Below are 25,280 nucleotides of genomic sequence, written 5' to 3'. Positions count from 1 at the left end.
CGAAAAATACGGTACTCTGAACTTTGACTGAAATAAAAGCCCTGGTAATAAGATTTTATTTGGAAGTAAACTGGAGTGTGTTTAGGATTGCTGGCTTAAACATATAAAAGAAGCACAGACAAGATCTGGATTTAAGAGTGAACAGGAGATCACACATTTCTATTAATTCCGTGGAACAATTCAAGTCTTAGTTTCAAGAACTAGGTCAACAGTAAATCCCTAGTAGCATATTAAGATGTATACAATATGTTAGAACCCCCCAAACAGGTTCCACTTTCTGACCAAGAACCAAGATTGGTACCTGCCCTCCACCCTCTGGGAAAAGAATAGTGTCTTCCAAGATGACATGGAATCCCTGAAGTGTCTCCTTCTTTCCACCATTTTCTGTGGACAGTTTTGCAGGGCAGCAGGAGACCACCTGTGTAGTGAACTGGGGAGGAAAAAGAAGGGGGGAATATGCGTGACTATAGCTTCACTAAAGATCTGGAGGTCTTTAGGTTCAGAGGTAATGAAAGGTATGCACTAAACTTAAAGAGATGGAATCTAAAGATGCTGACCAGATGGTTCAGCATGTCTAAAGCCAACGATTTCTAGCAAAAGTTTTCTTCAGGGCAAATTCCCTTTTATGTACTGTGAAGCAGAGCATAGTTTACTATCTTCTAACTGGCTTTTTGCATGAATTTTGTCACAACAATAGGTGATAGCCAAAGTTAGTCACATTCAAAACCAACTGACTGAAATTAGTGGATATGACTAACTTAGGTCCACTAATTTCAAGAAGAACATACAATGAGTATTTTCAGTATCTTTAGATTATCTCTTTATTGTATTTATTATTTCTATCTCACCTTATAACATAAATGCTTCCAAATCAACTTAAGCAAAATGAAGTCATTCTTCACTTTTAATACATATTATAAAACATTTTACTAAAGCAATTCAAAAGCGAAACAACTGTAGAAGCATACTTTCAATTCAATGCCCAAATGCCTCACAGAATACTTTCACTTATCTTCAAAATTAGAGAAAGGAACAAGAGACAGACCCTTAAAGGCCTCTGTTGTAGATGCCAGAGTCACAACTACAAGGCTGTGTTCTTAGCAGAAGTGGGGGTTTTTTTTGCAATTCATAATCCCCCTTTGCTGTAGCTTCCTTCCTCTCCTGTTGATTTAAGATATGTTGTATCTGTTTTTTTGTATGATGACTTTATTGCACTCTGCAAAAAGCTTTGAGCATCCATTGTACTGTATCAGATTCTGTGAAGCCACATTGAATGACAGCCAATTGCTTGGTCCACTGATGTGCTATGCGCTAGGCAAAACACAGAAATGCAGCCATCCCAGCCCCAGGTGGCATGCACCTAAAACTGCAAAATCATAGGGTTGGAAGGAACAACCACCACAAAAGGTCATCAACTCATGGCTGATGCAGAAAAACCCAGTGCTACACCATCTCTTACTGGCAGACATTCAGCCTCATAAGTGTTTAGTCCATGGAAGAACTGTGTGTGGCATAATCAGAGCCGGATTTAGGTTTGATGAGGCCCTAAGCTACTGAAGGTAATGAGGCCCTTTATATGTCCAGCTGTCCTTTGTCAACAAGAAATTGTCGCTGTTTTTTGTGTTGAATACATGCTATATGGTAATTTATGGACCTAATAAATATCTAAAGCCATTTGCACATAACAAAATATGTACTTTATCAGAGTAATTGTTGAACTCAAATACAATTAAGAAGAAGTATATTAATAGTGAAATACAATTAAGAAGAAGTATATTAATAGTGAAATAATTATTAAGCTCTAACTTAAAATGATTTTTTATTCATTACAAACTTAATAATGCAAACACATTTGCATTTGGCAATAACAAAAGTTCCTTTAGAAACACAATTTACAAAGACTCATAATCTAGTCTCTAGAAACTTGCTATAACATGAAATAATAATATGTGTAAATATAACATGAAATAATAATATGTGTAAATATATAATGCAAACCATTTATAAATAAACTAATTATAAATAGCAGAATGTAGGCACCCTACATATAGAAATGAGCAAACTAGTGATATTTTAGGGAGCAGGCTCCATTACTTACATCATAGGAGGCTACACAACACAAAACACGGTTGCTGTATGTATGTTTTTTATCTTATATTTTGGAAATGTACATCCTGATTTTTTCTTTAATTTTTTGGGGGGGCACAAGAGAGTGGAGGCCGTAAGCTACAGCTTGTTTAACTTAAACGTAAATCCGGCACTGGGCATAATGGTTAGAGCATTGGATTAGGACCTGGGAGACTGGGGTTCAAATCCCCTTTTTGGACACAAAGCTCACAGATCAGTCACTGCTTCTCTGCCTAACCTACCTCACAAGGCTGCTGTGGGGGATTAAATGAGTAAGGAGAGAACCATGTACACCACCATCAGCTCCTTGAAGAAAAAGTGGGGTCATATAAAGATAGTAAATGATAAATAATAATAAACCTCCCCCAGGGCATGCCTGCTGTTTGTGTATCAGAGACTAAAGCCGGTGAGGTGAGGCATGGCTATAATACTGGACCAGCAAAGTGTTCAAATTCTCATTCAGCCATGAACCTCACTTAGTGATCTTGGGACAGTAACTGCCTCTCAGCCTAACCTACCCCACAGGGCAGTGGCGTAGCGTGGGTTGTCAGCACCCGGGGCAAGGCAAGTAATTTGCGCTCCCTAACCCGTGGATTTGCGCCCCCTAACCCGTGGATTTGCCCTAACCCCAGATGTTGCGCCCGGTGCGGCCGGCCCCCCCTGCACCCCCCCACGCTATGCCACTGCCACAGGGTCGTTGCTGAAGAGAAAACAGAGGAAGGGTATGTATGCCACTTTGGAGCTCCTTGCAGGAAAGGTGGGATATAAATATAATAATAAAAAATAATGCCTTTCCTTCTGCAGTGTTGGATGGCAGGTTGAGAGGAGTTCCCTATCAGGACAGACTTTGCTCGGGTGTGCTCAAGACATCGATTCCATAAAACATATTTTGCTGCACTTTGCAAAATATGAGCAAGCCAGGGCTGAACTGATATTACCCTTGCTGGTACCTTTACCGGGAAAATCAGAGGCTCACTATGTCAGGTTCCTATTGGAAGACCGGACAAACGCTAGAACATTAGCAGTGATGAAGTTTTTATCGGTGGTTGCAAGAACCAATGACCCCTATCTTTAAGTCTGAACGAAATGCTTGTTTAACCTGCAGGTAGGCTGTCTGAATTGTGCATTGCTTTGTAACAATTTGTTGGGTCTCTGGATCGTAATAAAGATTGATTGATTGACTGAATACAAAATAACAATGCTAGGACCTGTAAATAGGGCTACAGAAGAGGAGCGAGAGAGAATCAATCCGATTTGGGCTGGAGGAAAGCACCTTATATGAAGCAATTTTTCTCTTATTATTATTAGCAGCAGTAGTAGTATAGATTTCGGGGCGATTCACAACATAAACATACAATATAAAAAACACAAAATAAAAATACTGATTGATCTCCCATTAAAAGCTTGTTGGTGGTTTTCTCTGCTGCCAAAGGAGTAAGGAACCATTTTTTCAACCACTGTCTGCACGTCTTCATGGGCAACCTTACAGGAACCATCGATGCGAATTTGCTCTCATCCGCAATGATGCAAATTGGCACGAACTGTAACGGTATATATGCAGTTAACGGAAACGAGCGCCACCCCAAATCCCAAATCCCCTCGGTTCCTTTCACACCTGCCGGACCCAGCTGTCCCGCTGGCACTTGAACGCCATGGAGCCACCAGCAGCGTCGGACCCCAGCGACACCGGAACACGTTGGTGGGCACCTTTAGGCTTCAGGCGCAGCGAAAGAGCAGCTGTGACGGGTCACTTCCGCCCGGCCTAAGGCGAGCGGCGAAGGACATAACTTGCCGCGAGTTTCCCTTGCGCTTAGCTGACGAAGGGAAAGGGGCGGGGCCTCGGTCTCCTCTGCCTGCCGTTTGCGCTCTTCCGTGAGGGAAAGCGGACCTCGGGGCGGGGCCTTTGCTGGTGCAGCAGAAAAAGAAGCCTCCCCCTTACATTGGTTCAAGTGGGCTTATATTTCTGTGTCAAACGAATCCCGAATTGCCTTACTGGACAATAAAATTAACAATAGACATAACAAGAGCATAACCAAGTACAGCATAAATCCTGCAAGCACAAGCAAAAGCCATTCTTTGTTTATTTCTCAAAATTTAGACACCACTTGCTCATAGCTGTCAACTTTTCCCTTTTTAAAAGGGAAATTCCCTTACTCCGAATAGGATTCCTCGCAAGAAAAGGGAAAAGTTGACAGCTATGCATTTGCTTCCTAAAAAAAGAAAAGAACCCTCAAAGCGGTTTACAAAAATATAAAACCGAGAAAAATTCACAAACCCTACTCTACAAAACATGCAAAAGTTTAAAACTCCAAAAAAGTGGGATAAAATGACCAGCTTTCTAAGCATTTCGGCAGGCTGCTTGTCCAAACAATAATGTTTTATGATCTATAAAAACTATTAGCAAAACAGCAACTGTCAGTTTTTTGGCAGCCGTAGAATAACAGAAAATGTGTATTTTCCAAGCCAATGTAGAAGAGTGTTTGGTAGTTGTTAAAATGTTCCATATGGAGGTACAGAGCAGGGGAGGCCCTTACATGTTTGTGAAAAGGGATTTTCCTCAGCTATTGCTATTCAAGATGTTCAAACTTTTTCTCACGGAGCCGGCCCACCCATGAGGGAAGATGAGGCAATTGCCTCAGGCAACAGGGTCCACAGAGGCAGCAGATCCCAATGTAGGATCTTTATTTCCCTTCCCCACTATTCCTGATGTAGATCTTGATTCACCCCTATTTCCCCTGGCTGGGAGGAGAGGGCGCCATTTTGTTCGCCTCAGGTGCCAAAATATATTGGGCCAGCCCTGCTCTCTCACCATCACCACACAGTACACACACATAAGCATCCCATGGGCAAACCTTTGATCGAGTGGGGGGGGGGGAATTATTACAGTTGCCGCTGCTCCTTGCAATGGGAAGGCGTGGGGAGGGGGCGCGCCGGTGCTAATTTGCGCATGCTAATTAACAGTGTGGCGGAATTAAAGAACCTTTTAATGAGGGTGAAAGAGGAGAGCGCAAAATATGGTCTGAAGCTCAACATCAAAAAAATGAAGATTATGGCCACTGGTCCCATCACCTCCTGGCAAACAGAAGGGGAAGAAATGGAGGCAGTGAGAGACTTTACTTTCTCCATGATCACTGCAGATGGTGACAGCAGTCACGAAATTAAAAGACGCCTGCTCCTTGGGAGAAAGGCGATGGCAAACCTAGACAACATCTTAAAAAGCAGAGACATCACCTTGCCAACAAAAGTCCGTATAGTTCAAGCTATGGTTTTCCCAGTAGTGATGTATGGAAGTGAGAGCTGGACCATAAAGAAGGCTGATCACCGAAGAATTAATGCTTTTGAATTATGGTGCTGGTGGAGACTCTTGAGAGTCCCATGGACTGCAAGAAGATCAAACGCATCCATTCTTAAGGAAATCAGACCTGAGTGCTCACTGGAAGGACAGATCGTGAAGCTGAGGCTCCAGTACTTTGGCCACCTCATGAGAAGAGAAGACTCCCTGGAAAAGACCCTGATGCTGGGAAAGATGGAGGGCACAAGGAGAAGGGGACAACAGAGGACGAGATGGTTGGACAGTGTTCTTGAAGCTACCAACATGAGTTTGACCAAACTGCGGGAGGCAGTGGAAGACAGGAGTGCCTGGTGTGCTCTGGTCCATGGGGTCACGAAGAGGCGGACACGACTAAACGACTCAACAACAACTACAACAACAATTAACAGTGTGACTAAAATTGCTGTTCTTTTGGAAGGAAGCAGGTCTGGAAAAAAGGGGGTAATTGCTGTACAAAGCAGTGTGATCTGAAATTGGTCAGCTGCTGCTGCCAATGAGTGGAGGGATTTGGCGCAAGCAGGACTGCAAAGCGTTTTGTAACGTGAAAATTAAAAGCAGCAGGAGAAAAACCCCATATTTGGGCAGTTCTTTTATCAGGCCAATCAAATTAGCGTACAAGCATGCAAGCCATCAGGCTACAATGGTAAACAAAGCAAGGGAGCCGAAGTGGGTTGGAAGAATATATTTGTGTGTGTGTATTTGGCTGATAGTAAAGCCATTTAGGTCATAGCTGTCAAGTGTCCCTTATTTGAAGGGACAGTCCCTTATTCCAGCGCCATGTCCTGCTGCTGTCCCTTATTGATAGATGTCCCTTAAATGTCCCTTAAATGATGTCCCTTAAATTTCAAAGGAAGCTGCTCCTCTCCCTGCCGGCCAGGGAGGAGGGAGGCTCCAATTGTGTTGCTTGGCTGTGTTGCTCACCCAATAAGAAGTCTAAGAACGACTGGGGGGTGGAGCTTGCATGCCTTGTGTGTGGCTAGTTAATGCAAGCTGAGGGGGTTTTTGAATGCTGGACGCCATTTTGTTGCACGTGCTGCTGCAAACTTTGCAGTGCAAAGCCAGGCCTCGGAGCCATCTTAAGCTGAGGCTACATAGGCCTTGTGGTGCATGTGATTCAGATTCTATTCAGTTGAACCTCTGGTTACAAAGTTGGTTGGACAGTGTTCTCGAAGCTACCAGCATGAGTTTGACCAGACTGCAGGAGGACAGGAAGACTGGAGTGCCTGGAACAGGTGAGGCTGCAGGTCCCTTATTTTGGCTGCTGGTCCCTTATTTTCAAATCTGTAAGTTGACAGCTATGATTTAGGTCTACATCTGGCAGGAGTCTGAAGCTGGTTTGGAGGGGAAGTTAGCAGATGTTCAAAGGAGGCTCTGCAGGTTTCAGGTTGCACCAGGGCTTACCGGGGAGTTAGAAGCCGGTTGGGAAGAAGAAACATAATGCATTTGTAACAGCTGACTTTTGTACATTCATTGCTAGGTGTTGCATGTTTCTTCTTCCCGATAAGCCTTGGCTTTAGCACTAGCCAAATATTATTTTTCTGTCCCTCCCCCTTGCTTTTATTTTCAACCTCTAGCCTGATGAAGAGAACTCAAAAGCTCTGTGCACTATTTTGTAATATTTTGGTGAGCCTAATCAATATACAGATTTTGGAGATTTTGTAATATGGAAGATGCCTTAACAATAATATATCTGTTCTTGATGAAAAACATGATTTTCCTAATGTGTTTAAATTAAAGAGAGGGCAGCAGGGTAGGATAGACTTGATTTTTTCCAAACCCAACCCAGGACAGCATACTGCCGATCTTTTGTGGCATAGCCCACCTGGCAAGATCTCTCTCTCTCTCTCTCTCTCTCTCTCTCTCTCTCTCTCTCTCTCTCTTTATTCTTGATCTGCGTGATCACATTTAGAAACCCCTTTTGAATCAAAAGACTCACCTTAAGATGATGATCAGCTATTCAGTTCAGTGACCAAACTGTTGCTTGGAGACTCATGGTTCCCTCAAGGAATAAATATTACAAGCTAGCAGGAAGGATCCCTAGTGCTGGTAGCTACAGTGGCTTCAGGTTTCTAAAGCATTGGGTTAACCACACAATGGGCCTCCTATGAAATTCTGGACAGAATATAAAGTAATTCTTTGATCAATTGCGTTTGTAGTTAAAACTATGGAACTCGTTTCTGCAGGAGACAATGATGGCCACCAACTTGAGCAACTTTAACAGAGGATAAGAAGTTCTTCCATGGCTTCTACCAATGGTGGAAGCTATATTCTGCCTTCATGGTCAGAGGCAGTCATGCTTCTGAATGCCAGTTGCTGGAAACTGCTTGAGGGGCGACTGCTGACAGGTTTCCCAAAGGCACCTGGTTGTGGTTGGCCACTGTGAGAACAGGATGCTGAACTAGATGAGCCATTGGCCTGGTTCTTACATTCTCAGAAGAGGTGTTCCATTTTTGCCAGCTTCAGGGTGGTGATGACTCTTACTGAAACAGATACCAACATATGAAGCCAGAAGCCCACCCGGCTGTTGACATTCTATGTGCAATTTGGCTCATGATGGTCTTTTGAAACAGATTGCCAGTGCAATCCTGCATAGAACTACAGTGGTACCTCGGGTTACAGACGCTTCAGGTTACAGACTCTGCTAACCCAGAAATAGTACCTCGGGTTAAAAACTTTGCTACAGGATGAGAACAGAAATCGCGTGGCGGCAGGGCAGCGGCAGGCCCCATTAGCTAAAGTGGTACCTCAGGTTAAGAACAGTTTCAGGTTAAGAACGAACCTCCGGAATGAATTAAGTTCTTAACCTGAGGTACCGCCGTACTTACAATTAAGCCCCATTATAGTTCGAATGGGACTTACCTACAGGTCAGTGGGCATATATACAGTGAGCCTTGTTAAGTTATTAGCCGCTTCATTTCCCCAAGGCCATGTTTAGTGAACTCTTGCAAACTTTGGGCGTGTCATGCTAACTGCATACCTCATTAACTTTCAAGTATTACAGTCCTTGCATTTAATGAACAGGTACTTTTGAGCTAGTCAGTGTCATTCTACCTGAATAGGCACCTGATCCCTCCTTTTTGGACTGCATAATATATTTTAATATTGTTTTTCATAGTGGATCATGCTTTGCTTTTATGGAACAGCATACTTCCATCTTTCGTATGGTGCATAAGAAGTACAGTGGTACCTCGCAAGACGAATGCCTCGCAAAACGAATGCCTCGCAAGACGAAAGGGTTTTTGGTTTTTTGAGTTGCTTCGCAAGACGAATTTCCCTATGGGCTTGCTTTGCGAGACGGAAACGTCTTGCAAGTTTGTTTCCTTTTTCTTAAAACCGTTAATACCCAGGGTGCATTGCTTGAAGAGGTGCAGTTGCACGCGGTGTGGTAGCCTTTTTTGAGGTTTTTGAAGACTTTGGTGATTTTTGAAGCTTTCCCAAAACTTCTTTTGAACCGTGCTTCGCAAGACAAAAAATTCGCAAGACGAAAAAAACTCGCAGAACGAATTAATTTTGTCTTGCGAGGCACCACTGTAACCTGGTGGGGAGGGACAAAAGCATGGGCAGACAATCTGACCTGAAACCCAATTCTTCCATAGTGAATTTGCAATCCTAACCCCATTCAAGCCCTAACTGAATTCAATTAGGTTTACTTCTGAGTAGACATGGTTAGGCTTGTGTTGTAGGTTCCAAGCTTTTTGTTATGTATGCCTACCCCATTTTGCCCACATTTACCAAACTGACAACATGAAATAAGCCTTGGAAATTTGATATGACAGGAATGCTTTCTTTACCTCCCTCTCTTGGCCTTTCACTGCAGCTTGGTAGACCTACTGTGAGTTTAGTAGTGCTTGGTTTATGCTTGTTTCTGGTGGCTGAGATTGTAGTGGGAAGGATCTAGGCTCAAGTGTTGGGAGACTTGGGCCCTCCAGGCATCCTTGGACTCCAAAACCCATCACCCCTGTCCACTGGCCACATTTGCTGGGGTTGATGGGAGTTGTAGTTCAGCAACATCTGGCAGGCCAAAGGCTCCCCACATTCCATCTAACTTATATTTTTAATCCTTATCTGCAGTCAGGAATTCTGCAGCCACAGTAACCTAGATTTACAGGGAGGAAGAACAAATCAAACGTAGCCTTTCCTATCTGAGGGTGTCAGTGAAGCAATTGGCATCTTTTGAGCTTCTTTGCTAGTGTACCTGGTCAAGCATGTTGGATCTCTCCTTCGCAGCCCGGCAACACTTGTGATAGGAATTTTATGGTCTTAGATATATGGTAATGTTCATAAGTGTACCAACCAAGCACGTACATAGATCAGCACAGGAAGGCCAACCTGGAACCGTTTTGATTCCTAAACCGACCAAATCTTTTCTCTGCAAGGTCAAAATGGAAAAGCCTCTCCACTGTCTTTTCCTTCACAAATCCTGTCTTGTCACATGAAAGCTCATACCAAGAACTAACTTAGTTGGTTTTTAAGGTGCTACTGGAAGGAATTTTGCCTGTCTTAAGGGTATGTCTGTGTTTGAATAGGGTGTGAGCCTGTGACCTGGTCCAGGAACTAAGTATATTACAAAAGACTGGCCAGGCTACCCAGGAAATCCAATCAAGTAACCTGCCAGACAGGAGATAAACAACGACAGGAGAAAAACAATATTCAAATTTCTGTTTTAGACTGCCTTTTCTGTGATGTAGGTGTGATGTTGCTTTTGAATTATGGTGCTGGAGAAGACTCTTGAGAGTCCCATGGACTGCAAGAAGATCAAACGCATCCATTCTTAAGGAAATCAGCCCTGAGTGCTCACTGGAAGGACAGATCGTGAAGCTGAGGCTCCAGTACTTTGGCCACCTCGTGAGAAGAGAAGACTCCCTGGAGAAGACACTGATGCTGGGAAAGATGGAGGGCACAAGGAGAAGGGGGCGACAGAGGACGAGATGGTTGGATAGTGTTTTCGAGGTTACCAGCATGAGTTTGACCAAACTGCGGGAGGTAGTGGAGGACAGAGGTGCCTGGCGTGCTCTGGTCCAGGGGTCACGAAGAGTCGGACACGACTAAACAACTAAACAACAACAACAAAGGTGTGATGTATCTGGGGGGTGGTCTAAGGTTACACCCCTTCTGTGATGTATGTATGATGTTTCTGGGGGTGGTCTTGATCTACAGGGTGGCAATTTCAAAAGTCTTTATAAGGCCTTGCACACCATTTTTCTGGGTCCTCCTCCTTTCCTGCGTGTGACGGGAGCACCCTGTTGCAACAGATCAATAAAGATCAAGCTTACTAGCTGCTTTGCTTCTCAATATTCTCTGGTTGGCCTCTGTTATTCTCTCCTACCAATAGGGAACCTATGTAAGGACTCTATATGGGCTCTTGGATACCCCATAAGGGAAAAGGGCAATTTTTGTTTCCAACACACTCAAGACTAAACAAAAACCATGCTCTCCGCTGCAGCAATGGGTGACGGCCAACAAAAAGCTCAGAACTGTTACCAGTGTTTATTGGCAGAGCTTTGAACCTTTATATACAACATGTTTAAGGAACAATAAACTCTACAGAGAGAAGCTGAGGACATGAAAAGGGGATGGAGGGAGCTGTAGGTCAGAGAGGTTGGAGAGGTGGTATTGCCCATCTATTAATGAGAGTCTTGGAGGAGAGAGTCCCAGTCTACGGTGTGCAGCCATCATGCAATCTCTTGGAGCAAAAGTGAAAAGAATGAAAATCCCGGGGGAATCAGAATCCATCAATTCAACTTGCTCCACAACTTTGTCTCTCGCCTACTTCTTGTTCAATCCCAGCATTGCTTTTGTACCTGGTGGCGGTGGGGAGAATAATCACAGAATTCACAACGTCTCACAAATGGGATGAAGGCAAAGAAGGGATGAGGAATTGTGCATCACAGCAAACAGCAGGCTCTTCAGAGCCACCTCCACTTCCAGATGTTCAGCGCTCAAGGCCGGTGTGTCAAGGGCTGGCACATTCTTGGGCACCTGCCCAGGCCCACTGCCAACCTGCAGGTGTGTTCCTCTTCCTCCCTGACCTGTCAGCATGCTCCCTTGCCCTCCCCCAAGGCATAGCTTGAGAAAGGAGCAGAAGGCTATACTTGTCTTGTTCTCTCCTTCTGGGCTGTGGAGCGAGGACAGTGACAGGTAGGAGCGGGTCCAACTCAGGGTGGAGGGCCCACCAAAGGTCTTTAGGTCAAGGGCTCCATAAAGCTTGGGAACAGACATTGGCAGAGCTGGGTGGAGATTCTTTTGACTGTAAAATGGCAAAGGTAAGGTAAAGGACCCCTGGACAGTTAAGTCCAGTCAAAGGCGACTATGGGGTTGCGGCACTCATCTCGCTTTCAGGCCAAGGGAGCTGGCGTTTGTCCACAGCTTTCTGGGTCATGTGGCCAGCAGGACTAAACCACTTCAGGCGCAACGGAACACTGTGACGGAAACCAGAGCACACGGAAACGCTGTTTACCTTCCCGCCGCAGTGGTACCTATTTATCTACTTGCACTAGCGTGCTTTCGCGCTGCTAGGTTAGCAGGATCTGGGACAGAGCAACCGGAGCTCACCCCATCGCGGGGATTCCCACAGCAGAGCAAAGGATTCTTTGTTAGGATTCTGGCTTGAGATTTTGAATCTAGTACGCATTTAAAGCAGTATCATACCGCTTTTAACAGTCACGGCTTCCACCAAAGAACCCTGGGAAGTGTAGTTGGTTAGGGCCGCTGAGAGCTGTTAGGAGACCCCTGTTCACCTCACAGAGTGACAATTCCCAAAGTTCCCTGGGAAGAGGGTTGTAACCACTCTTGAGAATTGCAACCCTGTGAGAATCAAGGTCTCCTAGTGACTCCCAACACCCTTTAAAGATAAAAAGGTAAAGGACCCCTGACAGTTAAGTCCAGTCGCGAACGACTCTGGGGTTGCGGCGCTCATCTCACTTTACTGGCCAAGGGAGCCGATGTTTGTCCACAGACAGTTTTTCAGGGTCATGTGGCCAGCATGACATGCTCTGGCGAAACCAGAGCAGTGCATGCAAATGCCGTTTACCTTCCCACCGGAGTGGTACCTATTTATCTACTTGCACTTTGACGTGCTTTCGAACTGCTAGTTGGCAGGAGCTGGGACCGAGCAATGGGAGCTCACCCCGTCGCGGGGATTCAAACTGCCGACCTTCAATCGGCAAGCCCTAGGCTCAGTGGTTTAGACCACAGCGCCACCTGTGTAATTGTAGTTAAAGGTAAAGGTACCCCTGGGCAAGTCTTGACAGACTCTAGGGTTGTGCGCTCATCTCATTCTAGAGGCCGGGAGCCAGCGCTGTGCGCAGACACTTCCGGGTCATGTGGCCAGCGTGATGAAGCTGCTCCGGCGAACCGGCACCAGAGCAGTACATGGAACGCCGTTTACCTTCCCGCTAGAAAGCGGTACCTATTTATCTACTTGCACTTAATTGTGCTTTCGAACTGCTAGGTGGGCAGGAGCTGGGACTGAACGACAGGAGCTCACCCCGCCGCGGGGATTCGAACCGCCGACCATGCGATCGGCAAGTCCTAGGCGCTGAGGTTTTACCCACAGCGCCACCTGCGTCCCTGTAATTGTAATTGTAGTTACAAAACTACAATTCCCAGGATTCTTTGGGGGAAGCTGTATGATACTGCTTTAAATTATAGTGCAGACGGGGCCTGCCACTGAGACGCTGCCCTGACAGTTTAAGATTGGCCTGGAAGCTGAAAGAAAACTGCAGCAGTATGACATTCTTTTGTGATAGCTATTTCAGAGTTGCCAAGACTAGTTTGCTTGTTTGCTTCCATGCCCAACCCCTTCGGCAACACCCCCCTCTCCCCTTTTTAGGTCCCGCCAGCTGCTTGTCTGCCCACCCCTTCAGACATGGAGAGGGATGCCTTGATGATTACCTTTGAGTCTTGCGCTTTTCAGATGTCATCCTAGGAAAGATCAGGACAGACAGGGAACGATCAGTATCTTTGGAGCTCAAAGCATATCCCCTCCCAAGCTTGTAGAGGTGGCACAGTCTGGCAAAGAGAGCCAGTCTGCCGTGGAGCTGACAGAGCTGAAAGGGGTTATGGATCTAAACCGCATGGCTCTCACTTGCCAGTCATTCTCCCCAAAATACTTACATCAAGGTCATCCATGGCAGGAGGGGGGCCTTTCTTGGTGACCTTCTGCATGAGCTGGACGGAGAGAGAAAAGGAAAGTTGAGGACTTCAGCACTGATTTCTGAGAACAAGAAGATTTGCATCTTCTCCTCCTTCCTCCACAGTGACGCACCTCAGCCGCCCTGAGCCCGGTCTCTGCCAGGGAGGGCGGGATACAAATAAAAGTTTGTCAATTTTATTATTTATTTATTATTTCTTTTTAAATTTCTATACAGTGGTACCTCGGGTTAAGTACTTAATTCGTTCCGGAGGTCCGTTCTTAACCTGAAACTGTTCTTAACCTGAAGCACCACTTTAGCTAATGGGGCCTCCTGCTGCTGCCGCGCCGCCGGAGCACAATTTCTGTTCTCATCTTGAAGCAAAGTTCTTAACCTGAAGCACTATTTCTGGGTTACCGGAGTCTGTAACCTGAAGCGTCTGTAACCTGAAGCATATGTAACCTGAGGTACCACTGTACTGCTTTATAGTTTTAATAACACTCTCAAAGCGGTTTACAGCATATTCAGTCAATAAATCAATAAAACAATAGCCGGGCAACGTTCCTCCGGCCTCAGGAGGAGCCTCTTTTGTAGGGCTGGGTGAGTGTGGGCCCAGCCCCCTCGGCCAGGTGGAAAGGGCCTTGCGGAGAGTGGCCTCCATGCCTCACAGCCGGGCGATGTTCCTCCGGCCTCATGAGGAGCCTCTTCAGTAGAGCTGTTGAGCAGTGGGGAATGGCTTGGCTTTGTGCTCTGGGCTTATTCACCCCTCTGTTGGCATGTTGTATTGAAATATACTTGGAGTTGAATGTGGATTTCATGCTCTTTATTCAGCTCATAGTAGTGAGGAATGAAAGTTCCCCCAAAATATCTGCTTTATATACATTATTTACACAATGTGTCGCACGTGATTGGCTAATTCTGGGATACTCCTGTAGGCCAATCAGGTTGCGGGTTCACTTCCACCTGGAGCTGGATTGGGTGGCTCCTGCAGACCAATCATACTGCTGCATTGTTCTAGGACCAATCAGACTGCTGCATTCTGGGTCCTATTGTTCTAGGACCAATCAGACTGCTGCTTTTTGGATCCTATTCAACTCAGTACATAACATGTATTATTAATTATCAACATCATCATCATCATTATGTTTTAACCATTGAAGAAGCAAAATGAAAGCTTGAAAGTACTTGCCCAATGGCTGATTAAATCTTGGAAACCAAGAGTTGTGTTGGTATGGTTTCTGCTGGTTTGAAAGTGGAGCTTAAGGCCATAAGAAAAGCCTTGCTAAAGGTCCATCTAGTTCAGCATCTTTTTCTTACAAAGGCCAACCAGCTGCCTGTGGGAAGCCCACAAGCATAGTTCAATGCCTTTTATAGCTCCTCTTTCTGTAACAGATAATGTCTGCAGACTGTCAAATTGTATGTACATAATAAGCCAGGTGACAGAAAACATTTTGTGCCATGGAATTTTTTTAATGCAATTTATCCAGCCTTTGTGCCCCTCCCTCAGCCTGCCTCTGAGCAATTAATGTGAGGACAAATAAGCATTGCGAAACATTTCACTCCCTGAAAAGGAATGGCTATACTGGTCGCATCACCTCCTGGCAAACAGAAGGGGAAGAAATGGAGGCAGTGAGAGATTTTACTTTCTTGGGCACTGCAGATGGTGACAGCAGCCACAAAATTAAAAGACGCCTGCTTCTTGGGAGAAAAGCAATGACAAACCTAGACAGCATCTTAAAAAGCAGAGACATCACCTTGCCAACAAAGGTCTGTATAGTTAAAGCTATGGTTTTCCCAGTAGTGATGTATGGAAGTGAGAGCTGGACCACAAAGAAGGCTGATCGCCGAAGAATTTATGCTTTTGAATTATGGTGCTGGAGGAGACTCTTGAGAGTCCCATGGACTGCAAGAAGATCAAACCTCTCCATTCTGGAGGAAATTAGCCCTGAGTGCTCACTGGAAGGACAGATCCTGAAGCTGAGGCTCCAATACTTTGGCCACCTCATGAGAAGAGAAGACTCCCTGGAAAAGACCCTGATGTTGGGAAAGATTGAGGGCACAAGGAGAAGGGGACGACAGAGGACAAGATGGTTGGACAGTGTTCTCGAAGCTACAAACATGAGCCTGACCAAACTGCGGGAGGCAGTGGAAGACAGGAGTGCCTGGCGTGCTCTGGTCCATGGGGTCACAAAGAGTCGGACACGACTAAACGACTAAACAACAACAACAACAAGCCTCTTTCTGTAACAGATAATGTCTGCAGACCGTCAAACTGTATGTACATGATAAGCCAGGTGATAGAAAACATTTCGTGCCATGGATTTATTTTAATGCAACTTATCCAGCCTTTGTGCCCCTCCCTCAGCCTGCCTCTTAGCAGTTAACGTGAGGACAAATAAGCATTGCGAAACATTTCACTCCCTGAGAAGGAACGGCTATATGTGATGCCTAATAATAATAATAATAATAATTTATTATTTATACCCCACCCATCTGGCTGGGCTTCCCCAGCCACTCTGGGCTGCTTCCAACAAAATATTAAAATACAACAGTTTGTTAAACATTAAAAGTTTCCCTAAACAGGGCTGCCTTCAGATGTCTTCTAAAAGCCTACGTAATTTTAGCATAATTGTAATGGCAGGAGGTGCATTGGCTATAAAATTGCCAGCCACATTAACTGTGCTTTGCTGCCTGGGTGAAAGTGTCTTGCTGTTCCTGCTGTCGTTGCTGGTCAAGGAATCCAGACTTGCCACTGCCCTGCCGCTTGCCCCCCGGGGAAACCCAATCTTTACCACTAAATTGGACAAGCCAGGTTTTCTCTGGATTGACATTTGCCCTGCATTGCAGTGGGTTAGACTAGATGACCCTGGGGTCCCTTCCAACTCTACAGTTCTATGAATCTAATTTTATCATGAAAGATCAGGTTTTCCTGGGGAAAGCAGTGAGGAAAGGACAAAACTGCTCAGACTCGTGCTTTCTAGGCTCGTGACAAAAGTGGGAGAGCCCTAAAATCATAGGACACACAGCCAGTCACTATTGTCTCCTTGGGGTCTAGGGCGGTATATAAAACCAATAAATAATAATAATAATAATCCTATAAGCCGCACCACTGCAGATCTGATTTGAAGACAGCTCAAGACTCTGCCTTGGTCCCATAGCTGGACAGACTCACCTCCGCATAGTGCTCAACCATGGCTGCCTCCACTTCCTCGTCTCCTTCCCAGTCGCGCCAGTTATCGAAGTCCACTGAGAGCCATGCTGGCTGCAAGTAAGATGAAGATTCACAGTTTAACCCAGACTCCCTGCTTCTGCTTCTTCGCCTGGCTGGAGGAGAAGCTTTGGGGGAACAGCTGGTCACTGAGCCAATCTGACTTCCGGATTTTATCCCTTTTCAACAATAAGACAGAATTGGCCCCTGCCAGAGTCTATTTGTCCCCAGCTATTTCTTTTTCCAGGGAAGCGGGTGGCACTGTGGGTTAAACCACAGAGCCTAGGGCTTGCCGATCAGAAGGTCGGCAGTTCGAATCCCGTGACAGGGTGAGCTCCCGTTGCTCGGTCCCTGCTCCTGCCCACCTAGCAGTTCGAAAGCACACCAGCGCAAGTAGATAAATAGGTACCGCTCTGGCGGGAAGGTAAACGGCGTTTCTGTGCACTGCTCTGGTTCACCAGAAGCGGCTTAGTCATGCTGGCCACATGACCTGGAAGCTGTACGCCGGCTCCCTAGGCCAATAAAGTGAGATGAGCGCCACAACCCCAGAGTCGGCCACGACTGGACCTAATGGTCAGGGGCCCCTTTACCTTTACCTTTATTTCTTTTCCCAATGTTTCAATAGCATAATAGGGCCAGATAGCAGCCACAGCTGAGAATTCTGGTTTTTCTGACCCCTTTCCAGCAACTCAGTATCTAACAACTGATTGGGGGTGGATGTTATGGGAATCCCTATTAACCAAAAGCTCACTGTGTGTGTGTGTGTGTGTGTGTGTGTGTGTGTGTGTGTGTGTGTTTCCACAAACCCTTTTCAGCATGTGGCAAATGCAACTCAGCCTTATTGAGTTCCCTTCTTGAGCTCAGAGAATAGATAGCACTGCACCAAAGATTTCACTCAAAAAAAGACGCCCCAAGTGAGTGCTTTGCAAGGGCTTGGACTAGATGATCCTTGTGGCCCCTTCCAATTCGACAATGTTATGATCTGTGACCTCAGCTTTGTATGGAAAAGAGAACAAGCCATGGGCCCTACCTTAAAGTCCTCCTTGGTGAGACGTGGCCAAGCGACTTTTTCCTTCCACTTGCGTGCAAAGAGGGTGATGGACCTGCCTGACCGCTTGTTCTGGGAATCCTGAAAGCGATCATGTTGGGAAATAAATATCAGGCGGCCCAAGAGGCTAATCTGAAGCAGAACCAAACTTGGGAGAAAGTTCTGTACGTTTTATGAAGCAATGAGGGCTGAGCCCAGGTGCACTGGTCTGCAGCAATGAATAGATTATAGGTTTTGGAAACACATATTCCATTGTTTTCATGCAATTCCAGGTCAACCAGCAACCAAAATAAGCAGGTAATTAGAACTGATTGCCAATTATCTTCATACGAGCCAGATCTCTCCAAGCCAGAATAACTAACACTCAAAACCTAGGGTGAGGCTACTCAGTAGAGTGGTACCTCGCAAGACGAATTCCTCGCAAGACGGAAAACTCGCAAGACGAAAGGGTTTTTGGTTTTTTGAGTTGCTTCGCAAGACGATTTTCCCTATGGGCTTGCTTCGCAAGACGGAAACGTCTTGCAAGTTTGTTTCCTATTTCTTAACACCGTTAATACAGTTGCGACTTGACTTCAAGGAGCAACTCATAGCACGCGGTGTGGTAGCCTTTTTTGAGGTTTTTGAAGACTTTGGTGATTTTTGAAGCTTTTCCAAAACCGTGCTTCGCAAGACGAAAAAATCGCAAGACGAAAAAACTCGCGGAAAGAATTAATTTCGTCTTGCAAGGCACCACTGTAACATGTTCAGTTCTCTGTGGTTGTGGTCATTTGCAACATGCAGATTTTCCCAGCAGCCACCTTGCCACCACTGACTTAATCATGGACACCAATTAACAATTACCGGTATTAATAATTAGACAAACAGATCAAAAATTAATTGAAGAATGGGATTGTGTGAAGGAGTACATGGAAAAACATTGTTGCGGGACAAATATATCGATATGCAATGAATAAAGTTCACAGGGTAGAAATATTAAGGAAACAGATTGAAGTGGAACAAAATGTAATATTAATAACACAATGAATAAAATAAGTTTAAGGGAAGGAGGTCAAACATGGGTGGAGGGAAGCCTATGTTTTAATGTATTTTTTGGTGTGTTCTTTTAATTTTTTCTTTTGTGTAGTTTATTGTTTTTCTTTTTTTCTTGTGATATGGTTTGGTTTTTGTTACTGCAATTCAATAAAGTTAAATAATTTTTTTTAAAAAAATAATAACCCTTGGGGATACAAAGTGTGGCTATTCCACAATAACTGCCCAGTGCGGAAGCATCTCAGTTTGTTGCCACCGCAAACACGCTACAAATAGCCAGGCAAAGAATGAATGAAGTTGATAGGTACGCACGTTCTGTGAAATGTAAGGTACAAGCCATGTGCCAACCTCTCTGTTGCCTCCACTTGTTGGCAGCCTCTAAAATTTGGAAGATGGAGTGAGGAGAAGGTCCTGCACAGCTTTTTGGACCTTGCCCTTGATAGAGCTAAAGCAGTGGCAGCAGAAACTGCTCCCCGGACAACTCAGTCCTTGGTCATTTTTCAAAAGCATGCACCATTTAGTCTCTGTGCAGAAGCAGCCACTTTTAACTGGTGGCAGAAGTGCCAACGGCAGCCAGCCAAGGGCTCCACGTATCTACCAGCTGGACGAGACAAAACTTTGCATTATTGTTCATTCTGCTGGTGAAGAGTTCCGTGGCAAGACGTAAAGGTCGAGGGCAGTTTTGCCCCTGGCAGTTGCAGCACACTCCTTCCAAAATGGCACCCCCTTGTTTTGCTGCTCACCTTAGAATTAACCCGGGCATAAAAGGTAATCTCGTTGTACAACTCCACACCATCTGCGTTCTTACAACTGTGGAAAGACAAAAAGATTACGGTGGGGTTCCTGAGGAGCTACGAAAAACAACTTCTGAATAACGTCCTGTGTGGTTTTATCAGCGATGAAGCTGCAACCATGATTAATCAGCACTGCAGTTGCCCCAAAAAGAAGTCAAAGGCCAGGTCTTCGCGGCAATTGATTGCACAAACTTTGCTCACAGCTAGACTTTTGAAATTATGAAACACGTTTTACCTAAAATGTTCTCCTTGCCACAGCAGCTAAGAGATTTCAAAAGAATTGGCCCATCTGTTGGATCTTCATATTGTTGAGGGCAGGGATAGAAACCCTGTGGCTTTCCAGATGTTGCAGGACCAAAACTCCCAGCATCTCTGAAGAATGGCTTTGTGGGTTGGGATGGATGGGACTGAAATCCAACAGCAACTGGAAGGCCACAGGTTCCTTGATTCCTGTCTTAGGTGTAAAGGAATCTACACCTTAATGATGGACTTTCCCCATGGATCAGCTGAGGTTACGATTCTATGCAGAGTTAGGTTCACAGAAGCTCCTTGATTACAACAGGTTTTGGCGTCCATGCTGGACTAAGCTGCACGAATCATAATGCAAGATGTGCAGCCGCATCCATTGTACGTTTCCTGAAAGTAAATTTTCATAGTACAGTGGTACCTCGGGTTAAGTACTTAATTCGTTCCGGAGGTCCGTTCTTAACCTGAAACTGTTCTTAACCTGAAGCACCACTTTAGCTAATGGGGCCTCCCGCTGCTGCCGCGCCGCTGGAGCACAATTATTAACCCGAGGTATTATTTCTGGGTTAGCAGAGTCTGTAACCTGAAGCGTATGTAACCTGAAGTACCACTGTATCTGGTAGTTCAGGATTGCAGATCCACCTAGAGCTTTTCTTCTGGATGTACTCAACGGTACACAGTACCGGCACATTCACCCTGATGTTAAAAGTGTGGCACTTAATGTAACAACTTCAAGAGTACCAACATATTATTTTCTTTTTAAAAAACCCGTGGGACCATCCCAGATCAGTAAACAAATCCTAACCAAATTCCAACATAGAAGTAGACAACTGTGGAAGTTAGCAAGCAGTACAGGGGAGTCATTTACGATCAGCAAGCAACCCACACTGTACAGTGGTACCTCAAAAGTCAAAGAGAATCTGTTTCAGTCCGTTCAACTTCCAAAACATTCCGAAACCAAGGCACAGCTTCCGATTGGCTGCAGGAAGCTGCGGAAGCCACGTCAGACGTTCGGGTTCCAAAGAACGTTTGCAAACTGGAACACTCACTTCCGGGTTTGCGGCACTCGGGAGCCAAAACATTTGAATGGCAAGGCATTTGTGATCCAAGGTACGACATTAGTTCTATGCATTTTCCAGGGCTTAGCAGGTTATTTTACATGTGGAGAAACAGAGGCTAGCAAAAAGATTCTTACATATCAAGACAAACATGGATTGCTTAATTGACCCTTCAGTGCTACACTATAATAATTATAATAATGAGAATAATAATAATTTTATTATTTGTATGCCACCCATCTGACAGGTTGCCCCAGCAACTCTGGGCAGTTCTCAACAAAAACACAATTAAACATGAACCACTAAACTTCCCTGATGTCTTCTAAAAGTCAAATAGTTGTGTTAAGTTGTGGGTGAACATATCAGACGACACAGCGATTCTTCAAACAGCTCTTGTTTATTCACAGGCCAGAACAGAACTGAACTGAACAGTTCAGCCATCCTGCTTATATAGAGCTCCAGAACAACGTAATTGTAACAACTTTCTGTAACTATCCAATCACTGAATGTCACTTTCGATCCCTTATTTGTATATGTGGACCTGAACTATCTACAGTATCCCCCTGCTGGCCCAGGGTGAGAACTTCAGTACATAACAAGTTGTTTATCTGTTTGACACCTGATGGGAGGACGTTCCACAGGGCAGACTCCACTACCGAGAAAACCCACTTTATATATTTATACATATACCCCCACTCTTCACCTAATGATCCAGGGTGAGTTATATAAAATTAAAATAACAACAACCAGCGGCAAAGTAACAAAACAGCAGGGCAGAGCAGCTGTGCTAGCAAGACATCCCCTTACCTGAACACAACTTTGTAATCGTCAAGATCGACTTTCACGTCTGTGCTGTCCTCCACACAGAACTCCAGGAATATCCATCGTGGGCGGTCGTACCACAGAGTTTTGGCTGGTTGCCTTAGGAAACATGCAGAAGATATTAGGATGGCGAAGATGCAAGTGCCATTGCCAGTGGAATGAAGGGGGCAGGAGTGATCTCAGCCTACAGTGAGGACCCATTAGCAGTGCTACAAATTTTAAACGGGGTTGACACTTTAAATGGTTGTGGCTTCTTACCCATAATTAGAACGGCATGCATCCATCTTCCCTCTCCTTCAGTGCAAATTTATGTGTGGAGGGCTTGCTTGTCTGCACTTAGGACCTTGGCATGGCAAACCATAACTCTGCGATTATTAGTGAACCCACTTTAAAGCAGTGCGATCTCACATACGTGGTTTTGGAGACAGAGCAACATTTTGGGTAGCCAGATGCAAAAGAAGACAGGCTCCCAAACTTTTTTTTGTATATAATTTTTATAAAGTTTTCTGTTTATTTTAAATCCTCAAGATATCAGTGATTTCCCTTCATCTCTTTACATGGTTCATTTTACATATCATAAATCCCTGAATATTTTACAGAAACTATACCATTCAGTATTCCGTTATTGCATCCATCAAAACTTGTTTACACTGTTGAATTTATCTTAATGCCGCCAGTGTTTTCAGCTGTACACAATTATTTCCCATATATTCAATAAATGTTTTCCAATCTTCTTTAAATGTAAGTCCTTCTCGTTCTCTTATTGTAGATGTTAAGTCTGGGAGTTGTACATATTCCGTCAGCTTAAGTTGCCATTCTTCTTTGGTTGGGACCTCACTCGTTTTCCATTTTGGGGCTAACAAAACACAGTCCGCAGTGGTAGCATACATAAATAACCTTTTTTGACACCTGGGAATTTCAGTCTGGATTATCCCCAACAGAAAGGACACTGGTTTTTTGGGGAAAGTACTTTTGAACATTTTTTTTCAATTCATTATGGATCATTTCCCAATACTCTTTTACCCTTTTACAAGTCCACAAAATATGAAAGAACATTCTCAGGCTCCCAAACTTTTAATAGTTGGGTAGAAGCAACACAAACATACGCTGGGCGAATTTTCCTCTTGTGCACAATTGATTAGACGTCCCCAGGGCCTTGCTTCCTTTTCCATCTGGCTTTCCAATCAAAAGTGGCCCTGCTATTCACTGCATGCTCTGCTTTAAAAGAGAATGTTATGAAAATGGTCTATCGTTGGTATCTCACTCCCACCAAACTGGCAAAAATGTATAGGACAAGTAGCAAAACTTGTTGGAAATGCAAGGAAAAGGACGGCGATTTTCACCACATGTGGTGGTCATGTAACAAAATAAAAGAGTTTTGGGAATCGATCTATAATGAGTTAAAAAAGATTTTAAAATATACTTTTCCAAAAAAGCCGGAAGAATTTTTGCTAGGTTTAGTGGGAGAAGATATTAAGAAGACAGACCAAAGATTATACCTGTATGCAACAACAGCAGCTAGAGTTTTGATAGCCCAAAAGTGGAAGTTACAGGAGATTCCGACTGTAAGGGAATGGCAGATAAAGCTGGTTGAATACGCTGAAATGGCAAAATTGACACACAGAATTCGCAATCAGGAGGAGACAAAGTACCAAAAAGAATGGAATAAATTTATCGTTTATATAAGTGAGAACTGTAGAAATATGAAAACGTTGGCTGGATTGAATTAAATCTTATGTCGTGTTTTTGTTGGTTTGTGTTGGTATTCTTAAATCTCAATAAAAAGCATGGGGGGGGGGAACAAAAGTGGCCCTGCTTGGTGTGTGGGTGTTTGTACAGGGCTAGCCCAAGGCATTTTGCTGCCTGTGGAAAGGGACACAGGAGAAAGCTGCCTTCTGCTGAGTCCGACCATTGGTCCATTTAGTGCAGCATCATCTAAACTGACTGGCATCAGCTCTTGAGGGTTTCAGACAGTCCCTGAAGGTGATGAACCTGGGATATTCTGCTTGCCAACCAGATGCTCCACCGCTGAGCTTTGACCCTTCCCTTTCCCTGACCCATGTACAGAATCTGGCAGGTCTGCCAGTTGACTCTCTTCACATGGGATGGGACAGCATCGTCTGCTGCAACTTGAGGCCAGCAGGCTAGTTTAGAGGGTCCAGCATAGGAATGTAGTTGCAGAGCTCCCTCTGACCTCCCAGGAGAGAGTAAAGGAATGGCTCCGAGCCTTATAAGCAACAGCCTGGGAGCAGCGGCGGAGCCATCACTGCCCCACAGTATCTGCTGTTTGGGATGGTTGCCTCCTTTGCCTAAGGATAGGGCTGGCCCCAAGCACAGGCACCCTCACTTTGCCTAAAGACTGCACTCCAATGGGGGCACTGTACATCTCTTTCATTGGGCAACCTTTCTAAGATCAGCTGTATTTCTGAGACCCCATAGTCACTTTTGACATCCAGGGGTCCTTTACCTTTACCATTAGTTATTTCTGAGAGATTTCCTGTGTTGAGCAGGGATTCCCCATATTTAAGGAGAAGTAAGGACTGTGCTAGGGACACGGGTGGCGCTGTGGGTTAAACCACAGAGCCTAGGATCAGAAGGTTGGCGGTTCAAATCCCTGCGACAGGGTGAGCTCCCGTTGCTTGGTCCCTGCTCCTGCCAACCTAGCAGTTTGAAAGCACGTCAAAATGCAAGTAGATAAATAGGTACCGCTCCGGCGGGAAGGTAAACGGCGTTTCTGTGCTCTGCTCTGGTTTGCCAGAAGCGGCTTAGTCATGCTGGCCACATGACCCGGAAGCTGTACGCCGGCTCCCTCGGCCAATAAAGCGAGATGAGCGCCGCAACCCCAGAGTCAGTCACGACTGGACCTAATGGTCAGGGGTCCCTTTACCTTTAAGGACTGTGCTTCTTTCCTGGAAAAGGGGGGGGGTGTTGCTGGATTTCTAGACCAATCTGGGAGCCACCATCCTTCAAACGCGGGGGGGGGGGGGAGGCAGGGAGAGACTGCCCCTAATCCCAATTTTAGGAGAGCTATTTGTGGCTGTTCATATGCAGTCACACAACATTAAAACCGATGAGTTCTTTGAGCTCTGAGCCTGACACAGAGCATGGCTTCTTTCTAAAGGGGGGCGGGGCGGTGAGGACCTCTGGCCAGGAAGGGATATTCTTGTTCTATTTCCAGGGAATCCCAGGAATCAAACGATCGTTAGCAGTTGTAGAGGGACACCCACCTTGCCATGGCTCTCTTCCTGATTGCGTCTCAATCCCCGCAGCGTCCAGCCGGGCAGCCTTATTTCGAGTCCCCCTCCGGCCAGGCGGAGCCAAACCTCGAGCCTCCCCCTGCCCAGCTGCCGCTGTCCATCACTGTTCACCTCTTCCCCCATGGGACTGGAAACCAGAACTTTCCCGGTGCGCATTCCTAGGAAAGTCCCTGCAAAAGGTAATAAGACTCTGGAACAATCCCGATTTCGCAGGTTAGCCACTTTGAA

The 25,280-nt window shown here is 45.2% G+C and overlaps 1 protein-coding gene across 3 annotated transcripts in view; it reads right to left on the bottom strand.

The window, feature by feature from the left end:
• Nucleotides 1–22,094, bottom strand: part of LOC114581624 (putative protein PTGES3L) — a 39,139-nt gene extending 17,045 nt beyond the window's left edge. The window contains exons 1-8 of one of the 3 annotated variants that reach the window (XM_028701985.2): nucleotides 22,054–22,094; nucleotides 21,781–21,894; nucleotides 19,619–19,685; nucleotides 17,829–17,927; nucleotides 16,763–16,852; nucleotides 13,574–13,627; nucleotides 13,352–13,381; nucleotides 10,927–11,259 (exon numbers count right to left, since the gene is read on the bottom strand). In XM_028701985.2, the coding sequence (XP_028557818.1) occupies nucleotides 13,370–13,381; nucleotides 13,574–13,627; nucleotides 16,763–16,852; nucleotides 17,829–17,927; nucleotides 19,619–19,685; nucleotides 21,781–21,894; nucleotides 22,054–22,079 (462 nt within the window). In that variant the 5' untranslated portion in view covers nucleotides 22,080–22,094 and the 3' untranslated portion in view covers nucleotides 10,927–11,259; nucleotides 13,352–13,369. Of the gene's footprint in view, nucleotides 1–301; nucleotides 431–3,742; nucleotides 3,891–10,926; nucleotides 11,260–13,351; nucleotides 13,382–13,573; nucleotides 13,628–16,762; nucleotides 16,853–17,828; nucleotides 17,928–19,618; nucleotides 19,686–21,780; nucleotides 21,895–22,053 lie in introns of those variants that run through there. The other 2 variants (XM_077917548.1, XM_028701979.2) reach the window with 2 other exon arrangements.
• Nucleotides 22,095–25,280: the final 3,186 nt, after the last annotated feature.

The sequence above is a fragment of the Podarcis muralis genome, chromosome 13 (genome assembly GCF_964188315.1).
Source record: "Podarcis muralis chromosome 13, rPodMur119.hap1.1, whole genome shotgun sequence".
Classification (NCBI taxonomy): Eukaryota; Metazoa; Chordata; class Lepidosauria; order Squamata; family Lacertidae; genus Podarcis; species Podarcis muralis.
This window is presented reverse-complemented; position numbering and strand designations above follow the sequence as displayed.